The 25,351-nt window shown below is 39.2% G+C and overlaps 2 protein-coding genes across 3 annotated transcripts in view; one reads left to right on the forward strand and one right to left on the reverse strand.

Moving 5' to 3' along the window:
• CREB3L2 (cAMP responsive element binding protein 3 like 2) overlaps nucleotides 1-1,578 on the reverse strand; it is a 425,600-nt gene extending 424,022 nt beyond the window's left edge. The window contains exon 1 of the mRNA XM_042973220.1: nucleotides 1,371-1,578. The gene's annotated coding sequence lies outside the window, so the exon portion shown is untranslated. The remainder of the gene's footprint in view (nucleotides 1-1,370) is intronic.
• A 238-nt stretch (nucleotides 1,579-1,816) lies between these two features.
• TRIM24 (tripartite motif containing 24) overlaps nucleotides 1,817-25,351 on the forward strand; it is a 122,320-nt gene continuing 98,785 nt past the window's right edge. For both annotated transcript variants that reach the window (XM_042973254.1, XM_042973261.1), the window contains exon 1: nucleotides 1,817-2,522. In XM_042973254.1, the coding sequence (XP_042829188.1) occupies nucleotides 2,159-2,522 (364 nt within the window). In that variant the 5' untranslated portion in view covers nucleotides 1,817-2,158. The remainder of the gene's footprint in view (nucleotides 2,523-25,351) is intronic.

The following is a 25,351-nucleotide window of genomic DNA, read 5'->3' on the forward strand; positions in this document are numbered from 1 at the left end:
TCACATGGGGTCATTTAGGGGGACACTAGGTAAGCCTGAACTTTGAGGGAAAAGCATTCTAAAACAAAGGGAACAGAATGTGCAAAGCAGGAGGTATGAAAATTGCTAGAGCATAAAGTGTGAGAGCGCAGGGAGCTTTAATCACAACCACCAGAGGCTTTTAAAATTGAATATGGGGATGAGCCCAAGCACCAGCTTTTAAGTAAGCTTGCCAGGTGATTCTGATGCAAACTAAGGTTTAAGAAACTACCACCATACAAAACAAATAGTGAGCTCTTGAAAGCCATTAAGAAGGAGAACTTCACTCTTGGAGGCCTATAGTGATTGGATTCACGATCTGTTTGGAAAGGAGGCTGGTAGGAGGGGGATAACTTGGGAAAGGTAAGGGAGGGCCAGGACGCCTAGAGCCTGCCCTCTCTCGCTGCCATTTGTTCTTCCAGGATCATTTCGGTTTTTAAATTTTTTGTTTTTAACGTTTATTTATTTTGAGACAGAGAAAGACAGAGCATGAATAGGGGAGGCACAGAGAGAGAGGGAGACGTAGAATCTGAAACAGGCTCCAGGCTCTGGGCTGTCAGCACAGAGCCGGACGGCGGGGCTCGAACTCACGAGCCGCGAGATCAGGACCTGAGCCGAAGTCGGACGCTTAACCGACTGAGCCACCCAGGCGCCCCGGGATCGTTTCAGTTTTAACAAGGCCTTTTCTGACCCCATCCCACTTTCCTCAAAGGTCCAACACTACTCCATTTACACTTCCATACAATCTTTTTACATGTGTGTGCAGAAGTTTTGTTCTCCTCACTCCGTTTCTATAGTTCCAGTTCCTTAAAAGCTTGGTCATTTTTTTATTATGTCCCACGCCCAACATGGCGCTTGAACTCACAACCCTGAGATCAAGGGCCGCATGCTCTATGCATTGAGCCAGCCAGGTGCCCGGAAGCTTGGCTATATTTTGAGGGAAAACGTGTGTACCTTCTGACGTAAGCCTGTGTTTTGGGGGTCAGAATGGAAAAAATATTGAAGGCGTTATTTGGACGTCAGTACGGACATTTATTTTTATTTTTTGAGTTGGTGCCAACCGTATACAATAAAGACATTTTTAGACCATCTTTATATATTAAGTCCTTGAAGAACCATTTTTATTCATTTGAAAAGCAAATCACTTACTTTGAAAATTGATTTCACCTTTCATCGTTTTCACTGGCGAAATCCTTAAAAAAAATTTCTGACTTGCAAGAGAACCTCCCCCCCACCCCCTTATTCTTCAGGCTCCATCATTCATCATAGAGAAGAGTAAATTCAGGTGGCAAATCCATGCTGCCTCCTCATATCTTTTTTACACAACATTTCTGCTTTTGTAAAATTCTTACCTTGTTAGCTCCTCACAATCTGTACTTCGTCATCCTTTGACCCTCCCACCATATTTACTCCTCCCACAGGACCCCCGTCTTCAGCAGTAAAACGAGAGTTTCCTCCGAAGCAGTTACTTAATTAACGGCGTTGAGTACACACGGTGGAGCTCCGCCCCATAGGAGGAGCTATCACAGGCGGACCGAATTAGTCGGTCTGTCTTTCACAAACGATCCCTTAATCTTTTCAGGGGAGCGAAACACACACAAAGGCCCAATCAGAAGCCGCGGCTCTAGGAGCTCGGGGGGCGGGGCTGGGCAAGCGCCCTCCCACCTCCCAGCCTCCCGCCGAGGCCGTCGGAGCCTCGCGGGCTTGGGCAGGCCCCGCCCCCCGGACAGGCGCTGCGGCTATTGGGCGGCGCCTTCCTCGCTGTCGCCTCAGTTGCTGGGAGAGGGAGGGCGGGGGCGGGGCCTGAGATGGGCCAGGGGCCCAGAGAGAAAGGCGGGGAGACGAGGGCGGGCTGGGCGGTTTCGACGAGCGCCGCGGCGGTTGGCGAAGCGGACGGGGCGCAGCCTTCCCGGTGCGAGGAACGGTTCCCGCTGACAGATCCCCTTCTTCCGGCCGCGCCACCCGGGAGGCGGATCCCCGGGGCCTGAGGAGGCTTCCTCGGCCCGGCCCGCTTTCCCTCCCTCTCCCGCGGGTCACCCGAACGGCCTGTGAGGAGGAGGAGGAGGAGGTCGTCGGGGGCGGCGGCCGGCGGAGACCGCGCTCCCCCTTCCCCGGCAGCGGCGGCGGCGGGGGCAGGACAATGGAGGTGGCTGTGGAGAAGGCGGCGACGGCGGCCGCGGCGGCTTCGGCGGCGGCCGCCGGGGGGCCCTCGGCGGCGCCAAGCGGGGAGAATGAGGCCGAGAGTCGGCAGGGCCCCGACTCGGAGCGCGGAGGCGAGGCGGCCCGGCTCAACCTGTTGGACACTTGCGCCGTGTGCCACCAGAACATCCAGAGCCGGGCGCCCAAGCTGCTGCCCTGCCTGCACTCCTTCTGCCAGCGCTGCCTACCCGCGCCCCAGCGCTACCTCATGCTGCCCGCGCCCATGCTGGGCTCGGCCGAGACCCCGCCGCCCGTCCCCGCCCCCGGCTCGCCGGTCAGCGGCTCCTCGCCGTTCGCCACCCAAGGTGAGAGCCGGCCGGGGACGCCGGGGAGCCTGGGGAGGGGCTCCGGGAGGCGAGCGCCCTTGTGCGGCGCGACCCGCTGTCATGTCGCCGCCGCCCGGGGTGCGCGGCGGGGGAGGGGCGAGGAGGAGGGTCTGTGTTGGCGGCGGTGACATGGAGGGCCCGCGCGCTCTGCGGCGTGCCGCGCGCCCCGCGAGCAACTTCCACGGGCGCTGAGGACTTGGCGGCGCCGCCGCTGCTCCTCCTGCTGCTCAGCATTCTCCTCCAGGGTTGGGTGGCCCGTGCGACCCGCACTTTTGAAAACCTCCGTTGGAGTCGGCTGTAGCGTGTATCTCGGATTCTTTGCCGACTGCATCTAGTTAACTGCTACCCTCTGCCTCCCCGGAGCTTTGTCCGGGTCCATATGATCCTAATCATCCCCTATATACTCACGTTATTTGAGCTGGAGGGGGGAAGGGAGGGATGAAGATGAAGTGATGGGGACTTTGTCCGGTGATTGATTACAGATCGGATGCCGTCTATTTTCTATCTTGCATGTTTCAGGTTCTTTACCTTAACGAGTCCCCGATTTTCTACCTTCAGCTAGGGACAAAGGAACCCAAAGAGACGGTATTTTGTTGTCTTTCTCATTCGAAGATTTTATTTTGAGACGGTAAAGGGTAAGGAGAAATAGAACAGAGTGATTTGGGGTGCAGAATTTTCTCGTATTTTGTAGACAGCAGCTGGAAATGTTGAAGTTACTGTTCTCTTTGTGGTGTTTGTTACTGTATAATGAGACTTTTGACAGGTAGTTCCTATTGCTAGCGTTAACAGGTTTGAAACATTTAAACTTAGTTAAAGTGAGCATAGTAATCATTTCTAGTGGAATGCTTGAGGATTTTAAATTTTAATATTGCAAATATTGGAGCATCTTCTTTTTAAAAATAGAAAGTAACTGGAAAAGGGGAGTCATTCCTTTTTAATATATACTTCCTTTTTAGAGGCTCTAGTTGATTTAATTTGAGATAAATTGGTGATTAAGTAATTGAGCCGGTCAAGGGGTATATGAAATTGATCCCATAAATTGTAGTCTTAGACTCCTCATTTGAATATATGTTAGGAACAGTATCCAGTTGAGGGAGACAATTTTCCACGGGTCTCTAAGTTTCTGCCGGTCTCGCCGGGAAGGTACTGACTGCCCTTTGTTTCTGTTTTTTAAAAGATGTTTGTATCAGGAACAGCCTTGGAAGATAGAGATAGTGTCTTCCATCAGAGCAAAGAGCAGGCAGGCATGCGTATGGTCCAGTATAATAAATGTCTACTGGGGTAAAAGGCAGGCGTGCTTATTGCCTGTGATAAAAGACTGGTGTTCTCTAAGCTTAGGTTTCCTCTTGTGTAACACAACCCATTGCCTGTGCAGGTGTCAGCTGGCCATTTTCGCCTTGCCTGGTGGGAACTGGGGTTCTGGGAACCAGTGCAAAAGTGTTGGTGCTTTGCCTTAAGTTATTGTAACTAACAAACTGCCCCTTATCTCTCACCCCTGAGTCTTTGTGTCTTCTACCCTGGTAAGCTAGCTTGCAAAAGTCTGAGATCTTTCACACTTGTTTTCTCTGATGTGGCTCACCTGTTGGAAATTTAGTACAGGTGAAACTTAAGTCTTCATTTTTAGATACATCTTATAGTTTCTTTTATTTATATTTTAAGCGGTTAAACAGGCTAGTAGTCAGGATCTGAATTTTGCATAATTCTAGAATTAAGATTTATCATGTGCCTGGCAGTGACATTTAGGTCAGAATGAATGAGAACATGGATAAGACAAGCTCTGAAAATCAACTCTGAGACAAATTTGCAATTCCAGATTTCTTAAAATGTTCTTTTTAATTCTAATCTCTAAATATATTTTATCTTGGTGTTTGTAAGCAATAGTTCAAGAAAGCATTTAAGATTGGAAGGTAATGTTTCTGTTTTTATACCAAGAAAGAAAAAGTCTCTATCAAATGACACTTTTAAATACACTCTAAAAAAAGAGATGGTTATCTTCAGTAAATTAAAAATACTGTCTATCCTGAATCTTAATGACTTATGTTCTCCCTTTCTTTCTCACTGCAAACTTATTTTAATACTAGCTGAAGTAAAACTTTAGCCAGTACGTTTCATAACTAAATAAATAGGGTTCATTTGATCATCTCTGTTCTTCATTCTCCTAATGAACGTGTCGGTACAGTCTTGAGGGTCAAACTGTAATACGTACAGGAGCTAAGCCAGGTATCTGGGTAAAATAATAGGGAACGGTGGAGAGCGAAAGAGAAGGTGAACAAACTCAGCCTCAGCGGATGGTCATGTAAGAGAGGGCAGGGCCAGTATTGAAGGACATTTATGTATATATTTTAATGAGAAGTCTGAAGCCTGGATTTTTGTGTAACCTTTCGCTCGTATTAGATATTGGCAAGTGAATAAAATATATGTTGCACACAAGCCCATTGTGTAGGCCAAATAAAACAAGTTTTGTTGAGGCCACAATTATGTTGCAGTTAAACTCTTCCCTTTTAGATTTAGATAGTGGTTTTCAAATTTTAGCTCTACTAGAATCGCTGAGGACAATTTTATTTTTTACTTTTTTAAATAAAATTTTAAATGTTTTATTTATTTTTGAGAGAATGCAAGTGGGGAAGGGGCAGAAAGAGGGGTGGAGGATCTGAAGCGCCAACAGCATCTAGCCTTAATGTGTGGCTTGAACTCATGAACCACAAGATCATGACGTAGGCCAAAGTTGGAAGGTCAACCCACTGAGCCACCCAGGCGCCCCTCACTGGTTAAAAATTTACATTAAAAATTTAGATTTCTAGGCCCATCCCCCCAGAGTGCCCAATTTGGCATAGTTTTAGAATTCTAGAGTATAATATTAAACCCTAGTGCTTCTTTAGCTCAAGCAGTTTATATTCTGAAATAAAATTGATCATAAGAGGATTCTTAAGGAAATTAAGACTAAAGTTCAAGGTATAGAGTGATAGGTTTCAACATTATCAGACCTAATTTTTCTATTAAATACTTTTTGGTGCTCCCCGTTATCCTAAATGAGATTCATGGAAAATAAATCCTAAGATATTTTTTATGAAAAAGAAATAAAGCTAATTTATAACAACAAAAAGTATTATAATTTATAAATGTTCAGACACAATTAAACTAGCTACCAAGCCGCCGTTGAGAACATGGGTCAAAACTGGCCTTTTGTAAGGCTGCCAGTTGGAAGGAATGAGGATGAGTGGCCACATGCTAAAGTTGGATGACTACCTCAGGTGTGACTGTCATTTTCTTAGTGTGCAGTTATATCCAGGAAAGAGGGAAGAGCTTAGAAAACAGTTTTTCTTTAGGTACATTACAGGTACATGAAGTCAGAAGACAAACTAATCCTGGAGAGATGTTACAACATGGTGTGATATTTTGTGGTGGTGATGTAGTCAGCAAGCGTAGCAAACTCTAAGCTATTTTTACAAGAATACTGAGCATACTTTTGAAAGGGATCACATTATTTGACCAAGGAGAGTAAAATAAAAGAATCCATCAGTTTTCCTAGGCTTCTTTTCTAATAGGTGGTCTAAGAGATATGTAACTGTCAATTCTGGGATCTGGTTTCTTTGGGTTCTTGGTGAGAGAAGTATAAATCACCTTGTGAGTACAAGATACAATGACAAAGAATTAATAGTATTTAACACTGATCCATATTGTCCACCAGTTTTGTTATACAATATTATATTCAATATTCACCTATTAATGGAAATTATACTATTGGTTTCAATTTGGGGCTATTATGAATAAAATTGTTATAAATATCTGTAGACAAGTCTTTATGTGGATATGTTTTCATTTCCTTGGGTAAATACTTATAATTGGAATTTCTTGTTTGCATCGTAAACGTATATTTACACTGGTTGTACTGTTTTGCATTCCCTCCAGCAACGTATAAGAGTTCCAGTTGGTTCACATCGTTGCCAATTTGAGTGTTGTTAGTCTTTAATTTTAGTCATTTTAGTATGTGCGAAGGGTTGTCTCATGGTTTTAATTTTCATTTCCCCAATGAATAATGATGAGCATCTTTCCTATGCTTATTGATTATTACAACTTTTTGGTAAAATTTCAGTTTGTCTTTTGCAGATTTTTAAAATTAGGTAATTGGATATATTATTGGAAAGTATATATTCTTTGTTTAATGTTTATTTTTTCCTGGAGGGGAGTGTGGGGGGAGGTTGGGGTGATGGACAGAGAGGAGGGGAGAGACGTTCTCAAGCAGGCTCTATGCTCAGCACTGAGCCCAATGCAAGGCTTGATCTTATGACCCTGAGATCATGACCTGAGCCAGAATCAAGAGTCAAACACTTAACTGACTGAGCCACTCAGGTGCCCCAGAAAACTATTCTTTATTCTGTATCCTGGTCCTTTGTTAAATATGTGTATTGTACGTATTTTCTTTCACGCCTATAGCTTGCCTGTTCATTTTCTTAATGGTATCTTTTGAAGAGCTGAAGTTTGAAATTTTGATTTAAGTATGATTTATCAATTTTTTTCTTTTATGATTAGTGATTTTTGTGTTCTAATACTTCTGTGCCTACCCTAAATTTACTAAGATTTTATCCCGTCTTTCGGTAGTTTTAGTTTTTATATTTAGAGCTATAATCTATTTTGAGCAATTTTTGTATGAGGTAAGGGTTGAGGTTCATGTTTTCAACCATATGTTAAAGCACCATTTACTGAAAAGAGTACTTTTCCCAGTATGTCACTTGGGCATTTTTGTAAAAAATCAGTTGAACATAGTATGGTTCTATTTCTATATTCTTTTCTGTTCTATTGATCTATCCATTCGGTACTAACAGTGTTTTTTTTATTACTGTAGCTTTAAAATTTTTTTTTAATGTTTATTTTTGAGACAGAGAGAGACAGATCGTGAGCAGGGGAGGGGCAGAGAGAGAGGGAGACAAAGAATCTGAAGCAGTCTCCAGGCTCCAAGCCATCAGCACAGAACCTGATGAGGCCCGAACTCACAAACCATGAGATCGTGACCTGAGCTGAAGTCGAACGCTTAACGGACTGAGCCACTCAGGCACCCTGATTATTACTGTAGCTTTCAAAGCAAATTTGGAATTGGGCAGTTTTGTTCCTTTTCAAAATTGTTTGGCTCTTTGAAGTAATTTGCATTTCTTCATAAATTTTAGAGGCAGCTTGTTAATTTCTACATGAAAGCCTGCTATGATTTTGATTAGAATTGCATTAAGTCCAGATACTACTTTGGGGAGAATGATCTAACAATATTGACAGTTCCTATCTATAAACGTGTTTTATCTCCCATTTATTTAGATCTTTAGTTTCTCTGAGTACTATTGTCTCATAGTAGGCTTGCACAATATTTGTGAAGGTTATTCCAAAAAATTTTATGATAATGTTGTTTAATGATAATGATGTTTTTGAAAATATCATTTCTAGGGGTGCCTGGGTGGGTCAGTCAGTTAAGCTCAGGTCATGATTTCATGGCATGTGGGTTTGAGCCCCGAGTCAGGCTCTTTGTGCACAGAGCCCACTTCAGATCCTCTGTCTTCCTCTCTCTCTACCCCTCGGCTGCTCACGTTCTCTGTCCTCTCTCAAAAAATAAACATTAAAAAAAATTTTTTTTAATATTATTTCTAATGGTTGCTAGTCGAAATATAATTGACTTTTGTATATTGATTGTATCCCATTATCTAGCTAACTTCAATTAAATCTAGTAGTTTCTTTGTAAATTCCTTAAGATTTTCTGTGTAGACTGCCTTTGTTTACAGGTAGATAGTTTTACTTCTTTCTTTCCATTCCTAATAATTGGTCATTTTCTTCCCTTATTGCAATATTGAATAGAAGTTTAATTTCACTGTTAAATGAGAGATAACATCCTTGCCTTATTCCTGATCTTAGGAGGATAACATTAGTTGTTCACAATTAATATGTTAGATCTATTAGCTTTTTACAGATACTCATTATCAAAATTCAGAAGATTCCTTCTGTTCCTAGAGTGCTGAGGATTTTAATCATGAGTGGATGATGAATTTTGTCAATTGAATTTTCTGTATCAAAATGATAGTGTGGGTTTTCTTTTTTCTGTTAATGTGGTGAATTATGTTGATTTTCAGATGTTAAACATATCTTGTATTGTTGGGATATGCACTGCTTGGTCATGATGTATTATCCTTTTGGTGTACTTCTGGATTTGGTTTGCTAATATTTTAAGGACATTTTTATGTTGGTGAGGAAGCTTTCTTGTATCTTTATCTGATTTGGGTATCAAGGTAATACTGACCTCAATGTATAAAGTGTTCCATCTCATTTTCTGAAAGAGGTTTTGTAAAATTAGTATTTAAATATTTGACAGAATTCAGTGAATCCATATGGGCTTGGAGTTTTCTTCATGAGAAGGTTTTTGATTAGGAATTCAGTGTCTTTGATACAGGGCTATTCAGATTTTATATTTCTTCATGAATCCATTTTGGTAAATTGAAGAAAATTTTCTGTTTCATCTAATTGCTACATTTTTGGCATATATTTGGTCACAGTATTCCCTTATCATTTTAATGTTTTCAGAGGCTGAGTGCTGTCTCCTATTTTGCTTCTATTAGTAATATTTACTCTTTTTCTTGCTTGCTATTCACTAAGGGCTTATCACCTAACTTTTGGCTTTAATTTTATTTCTTGTTTGTCTCTGCTTTAAAGGCATTATTTTCTATGTGTTAGCCACCTCAAACAAAGTTTGCATTGTGTTTTTATTAACATTCTATTAAAATATTTTAAAATGTCTCTTGTGGGGGCCCCTGGGTGGCTCAGTTGGTTGAGCGTCCGACTTCAGCTCAGGTCATGATGTCGTGGTTTGTGAGTTTGAGCCCGGCGTGGGGCTCTTTGCTGACAGCTTTGAGCCTGGAGCCTGTTTAAGATTCTGTGGGTCTCTCTGTCTTCCCCTGCTTGCACTGTGTCTCTCTCAAAATAAACATTAAAAACATTTTTTTTAATTTCTCTTGTGATTTCTTCTGTGACTGATGGGTTGCTTAGAAATGTATTAATTTGGGGCTCCTGGGTGGCTCAGTTGGTTAAGCATCCGACCTAGGCCCAGGTCATGATCTCTCGGTTCTTTGGTTTGGGTTCAGTTTGGGTCCTACATATCAGGACCTGACAGGTCAGAGATTGGACCCTGCTTGGGATTTTGTGTCTCCCTCTCTCTCTGCCCCTCCCCTACTTGTGTTCTGTCTCCTTCTCTCAAAAATAAATGTGCTAAAAAAAAAAAAGAAAAATGTGTTAATTTAAAGGTAAATGGGATTTTCTGGGTAGCTTATTCCATTGTAGTAAAAAAAAAAAATTCTCTGTTAAGACTTAAATCTTTTGAAGTTATTGAGACCTTTTATGTCCTAACGTATTCTCTGTCTTGGTGAATGTTCCATGAGTATTTGAAAAGAACTTAAATTCTATCTACAGTTGTTGGGTGTAGTGTTCAGTAAATGTCAGTTAGGTCAAGTTGGTTGATAGTGTTGTAAAAATCTATATTTGTATTGGGCGTGGTTTTTTGTTGTCTACTTGATCATCAGTTATGGAGAGAAGAATGTTAAAATCTCATAATTGTTGATTTATCTTTTTATTCCTTTAATCCTGGTTAGTTTTTGCTACAGGTATTTTGAATCTTTATCTTACTGATGAATGGCTTGCCCTTTTTTAACACTGAAATGTTATCTCACACTACTTTTTGGTGAAGTTTGCATTGTCTTATATTAATACAGTTGCACCAGTTTTTTAATCTCTATTTGCGTAGTATATTTTCCCATTCTTTTACTTTTAACCTTTATATTTAAATTATGTCTCTTGTAGATAGTATATAGCTGTGTCTTTTTTTTTTTTTTTTTTCTTAATCCAACCTGTAAATTTTTGCTTTTAATTTGACCATTTACATTTTAAGCAATTATTAGTATGGCTGAGTTAAGACTACTTTTTAAAAATTGGTTTTCTCTTTGATCTTGTTGGGTCTCTAGTATAGTATCTTTGCTTTTCTCAATCCCTTAGCAACTACTCTCTGGTAAGTTTCCCAAAGTCTTGTTGTGCACATGCCTGGTAGCCTTCAGCCAAGGACTTGGGAGAAACCCTACAGAGACTCCTGGCATCCTTACTTTTTGCAGCTCTCTTCCTCCAGTGTTTAATTTGTTCCACAGCCCCACATTCTCCTCTGGCTCTTAGCTGTGTTCTACTTAGACTCTAGCTCCCTGTACTGTGGTTGGTAAAGAGTCTCCAGGCAGAGAATCAAGACATTTTCGAGGCTCACCTCCTGAATTTCCTTTTTTTCAGGGATCACAGTCTTTACTTGCTTATTGTCTAATGCCTGAAGACAGTTGCTTCCTATATTCTTCCCAGTTACATACATTTTTTCCTAGCAGGCAAACTTGTCTTGGTATTGGTTACTCTGTCCTGGTGGAAAGTGGATGTCAAAATACCATTTTTTACTTTTTTTTTATGTTTATTTTTGAGAGAGAGTGTGAGTAGGGGAGGGACAGAAAGGGGGACAGAGGGCTGGTCAAAGTGGGCTCTGTGCTGACTGCAGAGAGCCCAATGCCAGGCTCGAACTCAGGAACCTTGAGATCATAACCTGAGCTGAAGTGGGATGCTTAACAACTGAACCACCCAGGTGCCCCAAAATACCATTAGAAAAAATGTTTATTTTTGAGAGAGCGTGTACATGTGCAAGTGGTGGAGGGGCAAAGAGAGGGAGAGAGAAAATCCCAAGCAGGGTCCATGCTTAGCCCGGAGCCCAATGCCGGGCTCAGTCTCATGACTGTGAGATTATGACCTGAACCAAAATCAAGAGCAGGATGCTTAACTGACTGAGCCATCCAGGTACCCCAAATTACCATTTTTAAATTGCATTGCACCTTTTAAATAAACCTAGATGTGAGTAATTTGCTAACTTTGGTTCTTACATCTCTAGATTTTTTTGTCTTTTTAATTTTTCTTAGAGATGTCACCAAATTATCAACCTAGTTGCACAAGTCTTGCATTTCTCCCTATAACCTTGACCCCTTTCTCAAATTGACTCCTGCATTTGCAAGTACATTCTAGACCAGTAGTCTCTAAAATGGGATGTGTGTCACATTATGAGGTAACATATAATTTATTGAGTTGAGGGAAAACATTAGAACTTCTATGCATAAATTAACCTTTAAAGTACTTGATAAGTAGATTGTCATGGTCACATGAATAAGCCTGTTAAATGGCTACATTTCACATAAAGTATACAAAGTATCCTGAGGGAAGGAATCAGGGCTGCTGCAGGCCAAAAGGTACCTTTGCATTAATTAGACATAAGAGCTCTCTTAAGTTGAGAAGTCCCTTGTGCTGTGCAGTCTATCAAACTGTACACAGCTACCCTGGAACTGATAGGATTTCTATACTGCAGACCCTGTTGTGTCCCCTCATTCTACCCCTAGTGCACATACACAAATTATACAATTTACATGTTTTGGGAGAACTTGGCTTATGGATTATAACCTTTGTTTTTAACCAAAATGACTGTCAAAAATTGATGATCATGGTAGGCCATTATCAGGACCCTGACATAAAATCCTGTAATCTCAGTTACTAGGAAAGTCCCATATGGACTTTCATAAAAACCCCTCAGTTTCAGCAGCCTGGAGAAATTCCTAAGTTGTAGCATGTAGGGCACATGTGCTATAGCCATAAAAAGTGATCCCCAGTGCCAATATTAATAGCCTAGAGTGTTACATTTTAAGTCTGTAATCAAGGTTGGATGCTGATAGCTTGGCTCTTCCCCAGTTAAGGAAAATACAGAAGGTTCCTCAGGGTTTCTCACCTTTGATGACTTAGTGTTACATAGAGGGATAGATACTTGTCATTTCCTGGCACCTGAATATGCAGTCAGTCAGTGGTGGATTAGCTGGCCAGGAGATCTGTATTTTGTAGAAAGCTGTAATTGTTGCTGTTCCATTTTGTTTTCCATTTTACCAGGTGTATGGAGTTGATGGATTTGTGATTTTCCACCAGCCCTAAATTATTTGAATCTTTGAAGTCTCATTTTTAGCTCTGATGAAAAATAATATTAATTTGTAAGTATAACAGCATTATAGTGACAGCTGATATTTTATAGGACCTTAATTAGTCTTACTGTGAGATGAACATAAGTAATTTTCTAACCATATCTAACAATTAGACCTAAAAGTTTCAAAGTTACCAAGAAGACTCTGAAATTGATGGACATCCTCTATATTAACGATGAACTATGCCTTAAGTGTATATCACATCTTGGACAATGAGAGGATAATAGCTTCATAGCTATCATGATTAGCAAGACATTTAAAAATATTTGACCCTGATTTTATTCTTTAAAAATGTTTTTTTCTGAGGGGGTGGCGGGCGCCTGGGTGGCTTAGTTGGTTAAGCTTACGACTTTGGCTCAGGTCATTATCTCTCAGTATGTGGGTTCGCCTCAGAGTCTGGAGTCTGTCTCCCTCTCTCTCTGCCCCTCCCCTGCACGTGCACATGTACACTTTCTCTCTCTAAAATAAATAAACATTAAAAAACGTTTTTTTTTTTAATGTTTTGGGCACCTGGGTGGCTCAGTCAGTTAAGCATTCAACTCTTGATTTCAGCTCAGGTCATGATCTCAGGGTTTGTGGATTTGAGCCCTGAGTCAGGCTGTGCACTGACAGCATGGAGCCTGCTTGGGATTCTCTGTCTCCCTCTCTCTCTGCCTCTCCCCCACTCATGTGTTTGTGCTCTCTCTTTCACTTTCAGAAACAAATAAGTAAAATTGTGTATTTAAAAATTGTTTTATGTTCATGTGATTTATTGTGTACAAGATCTACTAGTGCTATACTATATGTACATAATATATGTAGGGTTCATGTTCAAATATTTGTTTAAAACAACATGTGAATATAACTATCAGCTGAATTGCCTCAGTATTTTTCCATGTTTATCTCTTCTTTCAAAATGGTTTTCATATCTCTTCTAAGTTGTAAAAATACACTGTTCCTCAAAGAAATTTGTTCTGATTTCTTCTAATATACATAGTCCATAGGTACTCTTGTCATGATACAATAAATTTAAAAGAAAAATGTCATGTATAGTAATTAGGATTCATAACTACCAGAAGGTCTTTATTTTACCTTGATTGTGAATGAATACTCTTTCTGGGCTCTATTGGCTGTCTATATTAAGCATTAAGGATAACCAGGAAGAGAACCTATAGCACATGAGATTCCTAGTGTCTGTCTCTTTGTACTGGTGCATGTTGATTTATGTTTCTTCCAGTCTTCATCAGTCTTCTATACTTGTGTGTCATGTGCCTTAACTTGATTTTACTAATCTTCTCAGCTCACTTTCCCACCCATCTTTTGGTATTAAGGTTTCCTCCCACTTCTCTGACCCATCCTTTTTGGTCTCCTGTTGTCCTTCCTTTGCTCTTTTCCCTTCTCCTCTGGAGATGAAAGTGAGGAGATCACCTAGGACAAGTCTTCAGGAAGTCAGGTATGTAATGGCTACTAGATAAGGATGGAAATATACAAAGGAGACTGAGAAAGAGGTAGGAGAAAACCAGAAATATGTAGTGTCATGGAAGCCAAGGAAAGAAAGAATTAACAAAGCAGTGGTGTTTCATAGTGTCATATTTCTGCAAGATCAGGTAAGAGAGGCCAAGAACATTTTTAGCGTTAGAAATATGGCAGTCGTGCAAAAGCATATTTTGGTGAAGTAGAAGGGGAAACCATATTGGGGTGGGTTATACAGTGGATGGGAAGTAAAGAGATATAGATGGAAAGTTTAGACAACTCTGTAGAGAAGTTTAAAGGGATAAGGCAATACTTGGGGAGGAAACAAATGGAGTTAAGGGTTTCTTGTTTATTGCTTTTTTTTTGTAAATAGGAAAGGCTTTAAGCATGTTTATATGAAAGTAGAAGAGTTCAATCAAGTGAGCTATTGGATGTACCAAAGAGATTTCTAAGTGAGTGTGTGAGGGTTTTGACAAGGCAGGATAGGATTAATCCAAGGCATAGGTGGAGAGATTGATGACTTTGGATAGAAGGAGAGATGTTTTGTTATGAACAGGAGAGAAGGCAGGAATAAATAGAAGGTTTGTCTGTGTGCCCTCAGAGAGGATTGAATTTTCCAGTAAAACGTAGTAGGATTGCAGATCATGTTGAGGTCCACTTGCTGCTAGACATCATATACATTTATAGTGGTACCTGTCTGCCTTCTTAGAAAGCCACCCAGCATTTCTCTGAAGAAGAGAGTATCTCAGTTTAGTGCTACTCAAAGTGTGGTCCACAAATTGTTAATAGGGTCTGAAATGAGATACAGTTTGCCACTGGAAAGTGCAAGGGAGCTGGGACAGCCTGGTTCCTGAGATTCTTGGAAATAGTCAGTGAAAGAACAGAGCCCCACACTGAGAAGAAACTGCTGCAAATAAACACAAGTTGACCAGGGTAGGAATTTGGGGGCAAAGAAGAGAAAAGCCTCAGATACATGTGGGAGGGGGCATTCGAGAAGGCAAATCTCAAAGTATTAGGGAAGTGTTTACACTAAGGTACCATTTGTTTATGAATCCTACCTACGAAACTTTAAAAGTATAAGAAAACACATGCTACTGTAAATTGGTCTATAGAAAGTACTATAGTTTTATATGATTGAAAGGTAGTATAAGAAAAAAAGATGACAGAAGTCCTCTGAATTAACAGATCTAAAGAAGTGAAGATAGCAGTATACCTTGGTCTTAAAGCAGAGAGATAATGAAACCTACTTCTATAAAATGAGCTGGGAAAATAAAACTATGCTATGAAAAAAACAGTATAAATTAGATTTAGAAAAGTTTAGAAATGAGCTCCTATTCTGTAGGAGGTCATGAAAAGAAAAATTGACAGAATGAGGAATGAATTAGAAAGATTTCAGAAATGAAGATGAACCAGAAAATTCTTGAATGACTAAACACTCCAGAAAGTACCATAAAAGAAATAAATGATTTTACAAATCAAGTAAAGAGATCATAAGAAATTCATAAAGTGAAAAGATTTTACATACATACGCACATAAATATATGAACATTAATAATAGTACCTGAAGACTACTTGAACAAAGAAACAAAACAAAAACAAAATATTGTTAAAACAAAGATGAACATTTGTATTGAAAAGGTTCAAGTGCCTAGGAAAATGGAGACAACAGCCATCAATTGAAACTTGTTGTAGGGCTCTGAAAGAAAAAGAAAATAATACTTTGGGCATCTGCACAAAAAGAGTGCATCACTTACAATGGAAAGAATGTCAGATTATCATTGGACTTGACTCCAGAAGAACCTGGAGTAAAGATTTCTAAGGTTTTCACAGAAAAAAAATTGAATTGAGACACATATCCAGCCAACTGATGTTTCAGCATAAAGCCCACATGTGAGAACTTAGCATTAAGCCCTATGAGCCCTTCCTAAGGATGCTGAATTTTGCTGCATTTTCCTTATTTCTCGCTTTGGTATACTTAGGGTTATTTTTTAATTTAATTTTTTTTTTTACTTATATGGGAGTAAGTTGTAGACATGACCCTTGAGCTCCAAACATGTCTATGTGTCTCTGAAGTATAGTCTCTTTAAGTGTTTTTAGTTTTACTGAGATAAGATTAACATACAGTAAGCTGCACAAATTTAAAATCTACAAGTTGATGAGTTTTGATATATGCAAGGATAATCTCGTATAACCACAGTATAATTACCAGATTCAGGAAATTTGACATTAATACAACAACATTATCTGATAATCTATATTAAATTTTGTCAGTTGTTATAATGTCCTTCACAACAGCTTTTTTTTTTTTTTTCATTTGGTGGTGGGAGAAATCCAGGACACAGATTGCCAGTATGTACCATAGAGTAAGAAGATTTGTGAACAAGTTCCAGAGGGTGAATTTCCAACAAATCCCACTGATGCAGCACCAAAGTGAGCAATGGCTGTATCTTTTCTCACAATCTGTCCTAGCCTTAGAGGTAGTGGCTATTATATATCATATATTTATTATATCTGCTCTAATAATTATATTTTTAGCCTTGTCTCAACTTCTTTTAAAAATTTTTTTTATTAAAAAACTTTTTTAAATTGTATATTTATTTTTGAGAGAGAGAGATAAAGTGCGGGAGGGGCAGAGAGAGAGGGAAAGACAGAATCTGAAGCCTGATGCGGGGCTCAAACCCACGAACCGTGAGATCATGACCTGAGCTCACGTCTGATGCTTAACTGACTGAGCCACCCAGGTGCCCTAGCATTGTCTCAACTTCTTACTATCCAGTCCTGTTATCCCAGTTCCTTGGTGTAGTTAGTAATTACTTATGTCAAACTTCTTTTTTTTCAAACTTAATGTTTGATTTCTCTCTCCTTACTGTATCCAGCCTAATGCATCATTTTGGCTAAAGTGATAGGTTCTTCAGTGCTTTACATTAGGAAACCATTCTGTCTCATTATTAATCGTGTTTGGCTTAGATCACTACTTTAAACGGCCAGATTTCTCCACTTTACAAATATCTTTTTCCCCCTTTGTAATTAACAAGTAACCTCCTGTGAGATACTTTGGGGTCAGTGTGAGTGTTCTGTTTCTAAAAAACCATAGATGAGCATCCACGAATGATTTCTTGCCTTCATCAGTTACTGCTGTGATGTTGCAGAATGGTGATTTTTCTCTCATCCTCTGCTTACTAGTTGATATTCTGTATGGATGAGATTTTCCTTTTCCATTTACTCATCACTGTGGCTTGTGAAATTTTTTAAGTTAATACGCTATAAACCTTTCCTTTCATTATTTATTTTGATAACCAAACTGTTTGAATTTGGGCAGTAGAAACCCCTTCAAGTTGAAATCTTACCCTTTGACATGCCCCTATCGGTTTTTGAGCACGTCTTACGTTCTGGCAAACCAAAGAGTTTCTCGCTTCATCCTGTACTTTTTCTATACCAGCTTGGTTGTTTCTCTGAGGAGCCCCTTGTATCAAGAAAACTTTATCTAACATAAATGTTTTACCCTTGAAGTTTCATAGTTTTAAGTTTTACATTTACATCTTTGGTCCATTTTGACTTCATGTTTATATGTGATATAAGGTATGGATCCAAGTTCGTTTTACATGTGGATATTTAATTATTCCACCACTGCTGTTGAAAAAGCAATCTTTTACTGTGCTGTCATGGTCAAGTATCGGTTATTCATGCATGTCTTGATTTATTTTTGGGCTCACTGTTCCATCAGTCAATTTGATTTTACATCAATACCATACTGTTGAGTCTTTACTGTCAAGAAATCTTTTGGCCGGAAAACAATAGGCAAGATGTTCTGCAGGAAATTCTTTTTGTTTTTTAAATTACATTTTTGAGGGGTGCCTGGATGGCTTACTTAAGCATCGGACTCTTCATTTTGGTTCAGATCATGATCTCATGGTCATGAGATTTCATGAGATCAAATCCTGAGGAGTACACTGGGCATGAGGCCTACTTAGAATTCTGTCTCCCTCTCCCACCTCCCATGTTGCTCACATGCGACATGTTATGTCTCAAAAAAATAAACTTTTTATTTTAATTCCAGTACAGTTTACATACTATGTTATGTTAGTTTCAGGTGTACAATATAGTAAGTGATTCAACATTTCTATATGTTACTCATTGTTGATCATGATAAGTATACTCTTTAATCCCCATCCCCTGTTTTACCCATCCCTCAGCAACCTCCCTTCTGGTAACCATGAGTTGATCTCTATAGTTAAGAGTCTGTTTTTTGGTTTGTCTCTTTTTTTCTTGTTTTATTTTTTAAATTTCACATGAGTGACAGCATATGGTATTTGTCTTTGACTGCTTTCACTTAGCATTATACTCTCCAGATTCATCCATGTTGTTGCACATGGCAAGAATTCATTCTTTTTTATGGATAAATAATATTCCTGTGTGTGTGTGTGTGTGTGTGTGTGTGTGTGTGTGTGTGTGCGCGCGCGTGCACATGTGTGCTACTTCTTTATTCATTCATCTGCCGATGGATACCTGGGCTGCTTCCATAATTTGGCTATTGTAAATAATGCTGCAATAAACATAGGGTTGCATGTATCTTTTCAAATCAGTGTTTTTGTATTCTTTGGGTAAATATCCAGTAGAACTACTAGATCATAGGGTAATTCGATTTTTAAATTTTCCAGGAAACTCCATACTGTGTTCTACAGTGGCTGCCCCAGGTCTCATTCCCACCAACAGAGCATGAGTGTTCCTTTTTCTTGACAACACTTGTGTTTTTTATTTTAGCTATTCTGACATATATGAAGTGATATCTCATTGTGGGTTTGATTTGCATTTTCCTAATGATAAGTGATGTTGAACATCTTCACATGTCTGTTGGCTGTATGTAGGTCTTCTTTGGAAAAATGTCTGTTCATGTTGTGTGCCTGTTTTTAAACTGATTATTTGGTTTTTAGGCATTGAGTTTTATAAGTTCTTTATTTTGGATACTAACCCTATATTAGATATGTCATTTACAAATATCTTCTCCCATTCCATAGGTTGCCTTTCAGTTTTGTTGATCCCTTTGCTGTGCAGAAGCTTTTTATTTTGATCTAGTTCTAATAGTTTATTTTTGCTTTTGTTTCCCTTACCTCAGGAGACATATCTAGAAAAGTGCTGCCTAGGTCAGAAAAATTCTTGCCTGTGCCCTCTTGTAGGATTTTTATGGTTTCAGGTCTCTCATTTAAGTCTTAAATTCATTTTGAGTTTTTTTTTGTGTATGGTATAACAAAGTGGGCCAGATTCATTCTTTTGCAAGTAACTATCTACTTTTCCCAGCACCATTTGTTGGAAAGACTGTCTTTTTCTATTGGATATTCATTCCTGTTTTGTTGAAGATTAATTGGCCATACAGATGTGGGTTTATTTCTGGCTGTTTTCTTCTGTTCCATGGATCTATGTGTCTGTTTTTGTGCCAGGACCATACTGTTTTGATGACTATAGCTTTGTAATATAACTTGCAGTCTGGAATTGTGATACCTCCAGTTATTACTTTTTAAGGATTGCTTTGGCTGTTGAGGGTCTTTTCTGATTCCATACAAATTTTTTAATTGTTATGCTCATTTTTTTTTTTTTTTTTTGATAGGGATTGCATTAAGTCTCTAGATTGCTTTTGATAGTATGGGTATTTACCAGTATGTATTCTTCCAATCCATGAGCATAGAATGTCTTCCCATTTCTTTGTGTCATAATCAGTTTCTTTCATCAGTGTTTTATAGTTTTCAGAGTACTGGTCTTTCACCTCATTGGTTAAGTTTATTCCTAGGTATTGCTTTTGGTGCAGTTGTAAATGGGATTGTTTTCTTAATTTCACTTCTGCTTCATTATTAGTGTGTAGAAATGCAACAAATTTCTCTATATTAGATTTGTATCCTGTAACTTCATTGATTTCATTTCTCAGTTCTAGTAGTTTTTTTGGTGGATTCTTACAGGTTTTCTCAATACAGTATCAGGTCATCTGCAAATAGTGAAAGTTTGACTTCTTCCTCACCAACTTGCATTCCTTTTTGTTGTCGGATTGCTGAGGCTAGAACTTCCAGTACTCTGTTAAATAACAGTGGTGAGAGTGGACATCCCTGTCTTGTTCCTCATCATAGAGGAAAAGTTTTTCCCCATTGAGGCTGATAATAGTTTTTCCTATATGGCTTTTATTATGTTGAGGTATATTCCCTCTAGACTTAGTTTGTTGAGGGTTTTTATCATGAATGGATGTTGTACTTTGTCAAATGCTTTTTTTTGCATCTATTAAAATGATTATATGGTTTTTATCCTTTCTCCTAGTGATGTGATGTATCATGTTGACTGATTTTGCAAATATTGAATCGTCCTTGCATCTAGGAATAAATCTCGATTGAGGTGAATGATTTTCAAGTATTGTTGGACTCTGCTAATATTTTGTTGAGGATTTTTGCATTTATATCCATCATAGATACTGCCCTGTAGTTCTCTTTTTTGTGTAGTGTCTTTATCTGGTTTTACTATCAGGATAATGCTGTCTTCATAGAATAATTTCAAAGTTTTCCATCCTCTTCTATTTTTTGGAATAGTTGGAGAAGAATATGTACTAACTCTTTAAATGATGGGCAGAAATCACCTGCAAAGCCATCTGGTCCTGGACTTTGGTTTGTTGGGAGTTTTTTGATCACTGATAAACTTTTTTGGTACTTACCAGTTTGTTCAAGTATTCTATTTCTTTCTGTTTCACTTTTGGTAATTTATGTTTCTAGGAATTAATCCATTTCTTTCAGGTTGTCCAGTTTGTTGGCATATAAGTTTTCATAATATTCTCATAATTGTTTGCATTTCTGTGCTATTGGTTGTTACTTCTTTCATTTGTGATATTATTTATTTGGGTCATTTCTTTTTCATAAGTCTGGCTAGAGGTTGATCAATTTTTTCAAAGAACCAGCTCTTGGCATCATTGATCTTTTCTATTGTTATTTTAGTTTTTGTTATTTCTGCTTTAATCTTTATTATACCCTTCCTTCTGCTGACCATAGGCTTCATTTGTTGTTCTTGTTCTAGTCCCTTTAGATGTAAGGTTAGGTTGTTTGAGATTTTTCTTGGTTCTTAAGGTACCACCAGTATTGCTGTATACTTCCCTTTTAGGACCACTTTCGCTGCATCCTAAAGATTTTGGACCATTGTGTGTTTTCATTTATATTCATTTCCATGTATTTTTTTTTCTTTGATTTCCTGGTAGACCCATTCATTGTTTAGTAGCATGTTGTTTAACATCCATGTATTTGTGGTCTTTGCGGATTTTTTTCTTGTGGTTGATTCCAGTTTGATAGTATTGTGGCCAGAAAAGGTGCATGGTATGACTTCAGTCTTGTGTATTTCTTGAGGCCTGTTTTCTGACCTAAGATGTGATCTGTTCTGGAGAAAGTCCCATGTGCACCTGGGAAAAAAATGTGTATTCTGCTGTTGGGTTCTGCCGTTTAGGATAGAATGTTCTAAATATATGTTTAGTCCATCTGACCCAGTGTGTCATTAAAAGCCACTGCTTCCTTATTTGTTTTCTGTTTAGACGATGTGTCCATTGATGTAGGTGGGGTGTTAAAGTGCCCTACTCTTGTTGTATTATTATCAGTGAATTCTTTGATGTTTGTTACTAGTTTTATATATTTGGGGGTTCCATGTTGGGTGCATAAATATTTGTTACACCGTCTTGTTGGATTGTTCCCTGTATTATTACATAGTGCCCTTCTTTGTCTCTTGTTAGAGTCTTTGTTTTAGTCTAGTTTGTCCAATATAAGTATTGCTACTCTGGCTTTCTTTTGACACTCATTTCCATGATAAATGTTTCCCCATCCCCTCACTTTCAATCTGCAGGTGTCTTTAGGTCCAAAATGAGCCTCTTATAGGTAGTATGTAGATGGGTCTTTTTTTTTTTTTAATCCACTCTGTCACCCTGTGTGTTTTGATTGGAGTGTTTAGTCCATTGACATTCAATGTAATTATTGATAAATATGAATTTATAGTGTCATGTGATTACTCGTTCTGTAGTTGTTTCTGGAGATTTTCTCTGAGCCTTTCTTGTCTCTTTTGTGTTTTGCTAATTTTCTTTAGTGATGTATTTGACATCCTCCACCCCACCCCACCCCCCAAAAGAACACATGAGTGGGGGAGGAGCAGAAGGCAAGGGAGAGACAGAATATTAAACAGGAGAAAGAGAGAATCTTAAGCCAACAGAGCCCCATACAGGGCTCAATCTCAAAACTGTGAGATTATTACCTGAACCAAAATCAAGAGTCAGTTGCTTAACCTACTGAACCACCCAAGCACCTATTTGTCATTTTTTTTTCCCTTTATTCTTCTCATGTTTATTAGTGGATTTTGATACATGGTTGCCATTAGGTTTGTATATAACCTCTTCTGCAAATTGCGTTCTCTAATTTATGTTGATGGTCCTTCAAATTTGAGCCCATTCTTTTCTCCTCTCCCCCTGATGATTTAGGTATATGTTACTATATTTTATGCCCTTTTTTTGGTGTGAGTTCCTTGACTGATTTTTACAGAAATATTCATTGTTCCTGCTTTTGTGTTTCCTGCTTTCATACTGTCACTTTTGGTCTTTTCCTTTCCACTCACAGAGTCCTCTTTAATATTTCTTGCAGGGCTGCTTTCGTGGTCACAAACTCTTAGTTTTTGTTTGTCTGACAAATGCTTTATCTCTCCTTCTCTTCTGAATGATAGCCTTGCTGCATAGAATGTTCTTGGCTGCAGAATTTTCCCATTCAGCACTTTGTATATACCATGCCACTCCCTTCTGGCTTGCCAAGTTTCTGTTGAGAAATCCCCAGCTAGCCTTATGGGTCTTTTCTTGTAAGTTAAGTCCTTCTTTTGTCTTGCTGCTTTTAAGATTTTTCTCTGTCACTGTATTTTGCAAATTCAATTACCATACGTCTTGGTGTTGGCCTGCTGTTGTTGGTTTTCATGGGCGTTTTCTGTGTCTTCTGGATATAGATGTCTATTTCCTTTCCCTGATTAAGGAAGTTTGCAGCTATTATTTCTTCAAATAAATTTTCTGCCTCCTTTTCTCTCTCCTCTTCCTCTAGAACTCCTATGGTAGGAATGCTGTTATGTTAAATGGAGTCACAGATTTCCCTAAATCTGTTCTTGTGTTCCATAATTCTTCTTTCTTTTGCTCAGCTTGATTAATTTCCATTACTCTGTCTTCTAGGTCATTAATTTGTTCCTCTGATTCCTCTAACTTCATATTCATTTCATCCATGAACTTTTAATTTCCTTTTTTGTGTTCTTCATCTCATATACATTTTTTTTTTTTGCCCCTTTGTTTAGGGTGTTGCTGATGTCTTCTTTTCAGAGTCCAGTGGGTGTCTTTATGATCATTACTTAAATTCTGTATCTGGCATAGTACTTATATCCATTTTACTTCGGTCCCTTGCTATGGTTTTGTCTTTCCATTTGAGACATTTTCCTCTGTCTCATCATTTTATCTAACTCTGTATATCTGTTACTATGTGTTAGGAATGTCAGCTGTGTCATCTGCTCTGGAAAGTAATGGCTTTTTGAAGAAGACGTCCTCTGGCGCCCTGTACTGCAGTGTGCCCTGTTCCCCAGGACCTTGCACTTCAGACAGTGTCTCCTTTGTGAGTTGTATATGTCCTCCTGTTGAGTCTCGGTTGATTTTTAATTCAATTCAATTGTCTGCAGAGGCTCTCTTTGCCTGTTGTGGGCAGTCTTTGGTCCCTGGCTGAGTGGGACATGTTTTAATAAGTGTGCACTGGTGTGCACTGCTCTGCTTGGGAAATGAGACTTGCTGCTACGGGAACTGAGGTCTGGCAAAATGCTCAGGTCAGGAGACAAGGTGTTGGTGAAATTGGCAGCAGTTTTGTGGGGGGGAGGTGGCCTGCAGGCCCAGGACAGAGGCAAGCATCACTGTGAAGAGCAGATCTACCAAGGTTCAGGGGTGGGAGAGATGACTTGGTGTAAGCAACTTAGGTAGCAAGTGTTGGTGCCCTGCAGGTTCCTGCAGGTGGCCACGTGTTTATGTTTGGGTGTGGGTGAGATAAGTGGCACCTGCCAGCTCCTTTGTTCCTGGAAGGGTCTCCCCCGAGTCCCCACTTCTCCAGGCCATGCTCTGAGATGAATAAATATTCTCCCTTCCATCTTCCCCTGGTGTTTTTCAAACTGCTGCTTCCACACCATATCAGTGCTGGCTCTTTGTTGTGCTGTCTTTTTAAATGCAGGAAATCCACTTTTTAACACCCTCTGGACTCTTCTAGAGCAGAGACCATCACCAATATTTAAATTTCCAGGCTTTAAGTCCTTCTGGTTGTAAGAACTCATGAGACTCAGTCCCTGTCACTTTCGAAGTCAAATACAGGGATACATTTTCCGAGTGCGGGCTCCTTGGTGTGATAGTCTATTTTTTGCCCTTTTCCATGCCACAGCATCCTCCCTACAGGGTTGGCCACGGTCCATTTCACTCCCAAACCATGTCTTCGCCCTTCTTACCTTTTTTGACGTGGCCTTTTTTCTACCTTTAGTTACGGAGTTTGTTGTGTCAGTCTTCATGTTGTCTTCTGGGTTATTTATGCTGATGTGAGTGTTGGCTAGTTGTATCTGTGGAGCGAGGCGAACTTAGGGTCCTTCTACTCTGCCATCTTCCCTGCGTCCTCTGCAGGGAATTCTTACACGTAACTGTAGAACTTAATTCAGTGATGGGGATAGGGAGTGAAAAAGTAGCATGTATTTGTTATGTGCTTTGACAATGAAGATCCAATGCAGTTATTAAAGAACTTACAGAATATAGTTCACATGAATCTTTCCTGAGGAAGCTATTACATACTAAATTTCAGACAACGAAGAAGTGGTTTAATAGGTTCATTGGTTTTGTCTTATAGAAATTCACCAGTGCATCAAAGAATATTATTACTTTAAATAGATGCTGGGGGATGTAGTACAGAGATGATAGAAGGGGAAAAAAGAGCTAATTTCAATATTGCTCATACTAGGGAATCAATAGAAGCTAATAAAGAGAGGACTAAGGTTATTATAAAGGCACAAAGATAACCATTAGGATACACACTCAAACCTCTTTAGATGTCAAAGGAAACTTAAAGGAGAAAAAACAAAACACGCACAGTCAAATAATTTATATATTTTCTCTAAGAGAATTGAAACCATATCAGTCATTGGGCTTAATTGGTTTCTTAAGAGAAAAAAATTTTTCAGGTTAACTAACATAGCAAAATCCACTTCTGTCTTCTATGCATATAACCACAAAACCAAAAGACTCGGAAATGTTAAAAC

This window comes from Panthera tigris, chromosome A2 (genome assembly GCF_018350195.1).
Source record: "Panthera tigris isolate Pti1 chromosome A2, P.tigris_Pti1_mat1.1, whole genome shotgun sequence".
Taxonomy (NCBI): Eukaryota; Metazoa; Chordata; class Mammalia; order Carnivora; family Felidae; genus Panthera; species Panthera tigris.